At 34.4% G+C, this 4,050-nt stretch overlaps 1 protein-coding gene across 1 annotated transcript in view; it reads left to right on the top strand.

The window, feature by feature from the left end:
• The first annotated feature begins 57 nt into the window (after positions 1 to 57).
• The window catches only part of ccdc107 (coiled-coil domain containing 107), a 19,955-nt gene continuing 15,962 nt past the window's right edge, over positions 58 to 4,050 (top strand). The window contains exon 1 of the mRNA XM_014018070.1: positions 58 to 457. Coding sequence (XP_013873524.1) covers positions 316 to 457 — 142 coding nt within the window. The 5' untranslated portion in view covers positions 58 to 315. The remainder of the gene's footprint in view (positions 458 to 4,050) is intronic.

Below are 4,050 nucleotides of genomic sequence, written 5' to 3' on the forward strand. Positions count from 1 at the left end.
TCATTCATTCATTCATTCATTCATTCATTCATTCATTCATTCATTGAAGTAAGGAAGTAAGGAAGGACTTTTATACTGAAAGTTTCTATACCGGAAATAGTCTGTAGAGCAAGCCAAGCACTGAATGAGCACAAAAACGACGCCGCTGCGTAGTCGACTCTCAAATACCATTTTCTTTAGTTTTGTTCACTGCTAAAAAAAAAAAAAACCCAAATGTTTTTTGTAATTCCGGTGTCTTTTAGCATCTAGCGTTAGTTGTTCGTCTGATTAGTTTAAATCTCATTTCGGTGCTTCCTGTGGGTGCTGACGGGGAAGATGGTTTTGTCAACATCACAACAAGTCGCCTTGGCTTTCACAGCCGTGCTCTTCACCTTTGTCGTCCTGCCGAGATTATTCGGTGCCGGTGGAGGGACGTCTGGCAAAGACGCTAAATTCGACCCTCGTTACAACAAAAAAGGTAAGAAACGTGTCTCATCCTGCACGTGTTTTTGTGGCTTATACAAAAATAAGTAATAAGTAGCAAGCCATGCAGAACAAATACAGGTGTTTTTTTTTTTTTCAGATAGTCATCCTATGTGTTGAGGGTGACTCAGCTACTACTATTACTACCACCGAATTTTAGCTCAACATCTATGAAATTAAAACCATTAATCGGCAAAGGTCTGACTGGCGGCCATATTGAATCAGCTTTGAATGAGTTCATGAGTCCTATGATTAGCTCCTTTCTGAAAGTTGACAGTAAAATTCATCCAGTGCATTAATAAGGTGTTTTACTGACAGACAGGAACAGTTGGTTACAATAATTAATGGCAAAGTTTTAAAAATGGATCCATAYCATCATCATACAAGAAAATATTCACTACTACACGTGCAGTGTGTTTAGTACTTCATATGCATATTGGAATTAATTCTGGGGTTATATTTCTAAATATTCATTATTTTATTCTACAGGTGACATTTATTATTGAGTTTTGGACCATTTTTTAAAATCTAAACTATAACTTTAAAATCTGTCTGCATAGTTAGCATCGCCACATCTCTTTTAATTCAGATTCCGTATAGGGTTGGGCATAATCGTATCGTGTGCAATTAATCGTCATAAAAACATTAATCGATTAATTTTTTGGCACTTGACAATTAATACGATTAATGCCACCAGGCGGACTCGCTTGGTGCTCTTCTCTGCTTCAGATATGATGAAAATTTTAAAAAAAGTTCTCTAATTTATTTATCTATCAACATAATTTAGAATTTGATGTATAGCCTGAAGTCTGTAATTTTTACACAATTTGGAAAAGATTTTTTACGAGGAGCAAATCTTTCCCACTAAATTGGTCATGTGACTAGTACGGGTGTCCAGGGACTCCAGGGCATTAATCGTCAAATTAATCYTTATCGGCTTAGTACCACAATTAATCGTGATTAATTTTTTTTGCCAATATTGCCCAACCACATGGTTGGTCATAAATTCTCTTGAAATACTCTATTAACATATTTATGTGACATGTTGCCTGAATGGTKGTAGCCCTTAGTCTCTCTCAGATTCTCTTTACTTCAAATGGTAGCCACGTGTATCAAACATTTTAGGCTCTTTCAGAAGCCAGTATTGTTCTCCTCCTCCTCATCATCTTAATAGATGCACAGTTATTTAAGGCTCAAGGACACACATAGAGCAGTGGTTCCCAGACTTGTGTACACCCTGAGCCATTTTGTCATACCACTGGTACCCCATCAGTCAAACGTAATGATGATTCTCCAAAACTAATGTACTACAACTAGGGCTGTGTATTGGCAAGAATTTGGCGATACGATACATATCATGACAGAGGGGTCACGATACGATATATCCCGATATATTGCAATTTTTTTGTCCAAAAATTCTATTAAATAAAAACCTCTTACAGGTGAAAAAAATGAAAAACCAAAATTCATTGTCTCAGAAAATTCTAATATTACATAGACATGCTTTTGATACATTTAGCTGTGTTCTGCTTTGTATGTATTTTATTTTATTTGTTTCATATTTCTTAGTTATCCGTGTTTTCAATTATTAGACTAAATTTGACAATAAATAGTTTGAAAATATATTTTTTGCAGCTTTTAGTTTTTAATATTAATTTACAATATGGTCACCCAACACTTAACAATAGCAGCCAAATGGCTGGCTCACTGCTGCCAACTAGTGGTCAGAGGCTGAACTACAACATAAAAARGAACGGCTGGCAGGAAAGTTGACATATTAAATCTTAATAAAAAAATCGATACAGGGCTTTAGAATATCGATACAGTATCGGGAAATGAAATATCTCGAAATTTCTGTGTATCGATATTTTCTTACACCCCTAAATACAACTGATTATTAAATGGAAGTTATTTAGTTAGCCCCCTAGAATGTTTAATTTTCAAGCATTTTATTTGCCTTGAAAGTGAATAAGTAAATAAATAAATAAATAAACCAGGTAATGACAGGTGCAGAAAACAGCAGCGTCCAAAACACACCAGAAACTCTCCAAAATCAGCAAATTCCATGAGATTCCACGTTTTATACCGAGTACTATTTTGTGTTAATTCCGTGATTCCGTCCGCAATTTCCACATCGCGGAAATCAGGGAACTACATATCTCAGTCATTTATTTTTTTACACACCTGGGAAATTTTTTCACGTACCCCCTGTAATATGAAGGGGTATACATACCCCTGGTTGGGAATCATTGACCTAGAGGTTACCCAAGCATCAAGAATGCAGGTTAAAGTTTTTCACTTTAATGGGAGTATTCTGTGAACATGTCCTTAGTAAAAGTACACAGTAGAGTTGGGCAATATTGGCAAAAAAAATTAATCATGATTAATTGTGTTATTTAGTTGATAATGATTAATTTGACGATTAATCCCTGGACACCCTTATGTCCTAATCACATGACTAATTTAGTGGGAAAGATTTGCTCTTCGTAAAAATTTGTTCCAAATCCTGTCAAAATTATATATATATTTATATACAGTATATATTAGAGCTGGGCGGTATGACCCAAATTTTATATCAAGGTATTTTCAACAATTACACCGGTTTTACAGTATTTTTTTTTCCTCACGGCTCAGCTGATAATAAAATGTAGGCCTACAAACTTTGCTTATTGACTTTTTTTTCTTTTACTGTACCTCTGTATCACTGTTTCCCTCCTATTGTACGTCTTTTCTTCTCTGCCTGGTTGTAGACAGTAATCATGCATTTAGGTCCGATCGTGAATGGTTGAGAAAAAAAATCATTATCTGGTCTATCGTTATGTGTTAATAAAACTTAAAAGGACGACTCACCTTGTAACAGTACCGGTTAATTTGCTGTTTTATTGTTATTAATTTGATTAATTTTAAGTTGGGCGCCAGCCAGGTATCCCTCCTGACAAATAGGATATTTTGGACCCGACTGAGCTTTAACTGTTTTATATTTATATATGGTTTAGAATTAGTTAAATTTTACCGTGCACCAGGACATGTAAAATATAAAGAAATTACAAATACACACCCTGTTAACTCTAACTAAATACTAAGTGACAAAATAATGTTTAACAAAAGGAAATGAGCACAGACAAAACTGAAAATAGTTTTCTCGAATATGTTATTCACAACAAATCAAAATAAAACACAAAAGTAGTAAATATACACCAGGCTGATTGGTATTTATATTTATGATGGCAAATAGTGGCAAATTAAAATTGATCATTTGATTATCTTTCTCTAGTTGTAGATACTCTGTACGTAAAGCAGAAAAATATTTTGAATTAATTTTTATCCACACCAAAGCACCCAGTACACAGTATTGTGTTTTCTAATGAAGCACTGAAGTTGTAAGACTTTAAGACCTTCATATACGTGCATTCATGTTTTTACTGTACTAGGTATATGTACATTGTTATATATCACAAATATAGTGTTTTTTGTTTTTCTTTTACTTATCTTTCTTTATTCTATCTCACCCTGTCCTGTTTTGAGCTGCTGTTATGTGCAAATTTCCCCACTGTGGGATCAATGAAGTTGTATCTATCGTATCTAGGC

This window comes from Austrofundulus limnaeus, unplaced genomic scaffold, assembly GCF_001266775.1.
Source record: "Austrofundulus limnaeus strain Quisiro unplaced genomic scaffold, Austrofundulus_limnaeus-1.0 Scaffold182, whole genome shotgun sequence".
NCBI lineage: Eukaryota > Metazoa > Chordata > Actinopteri > Cyprinodontiformes > Rivulidae > Austrofundulus > Austrofundulus limnaeus.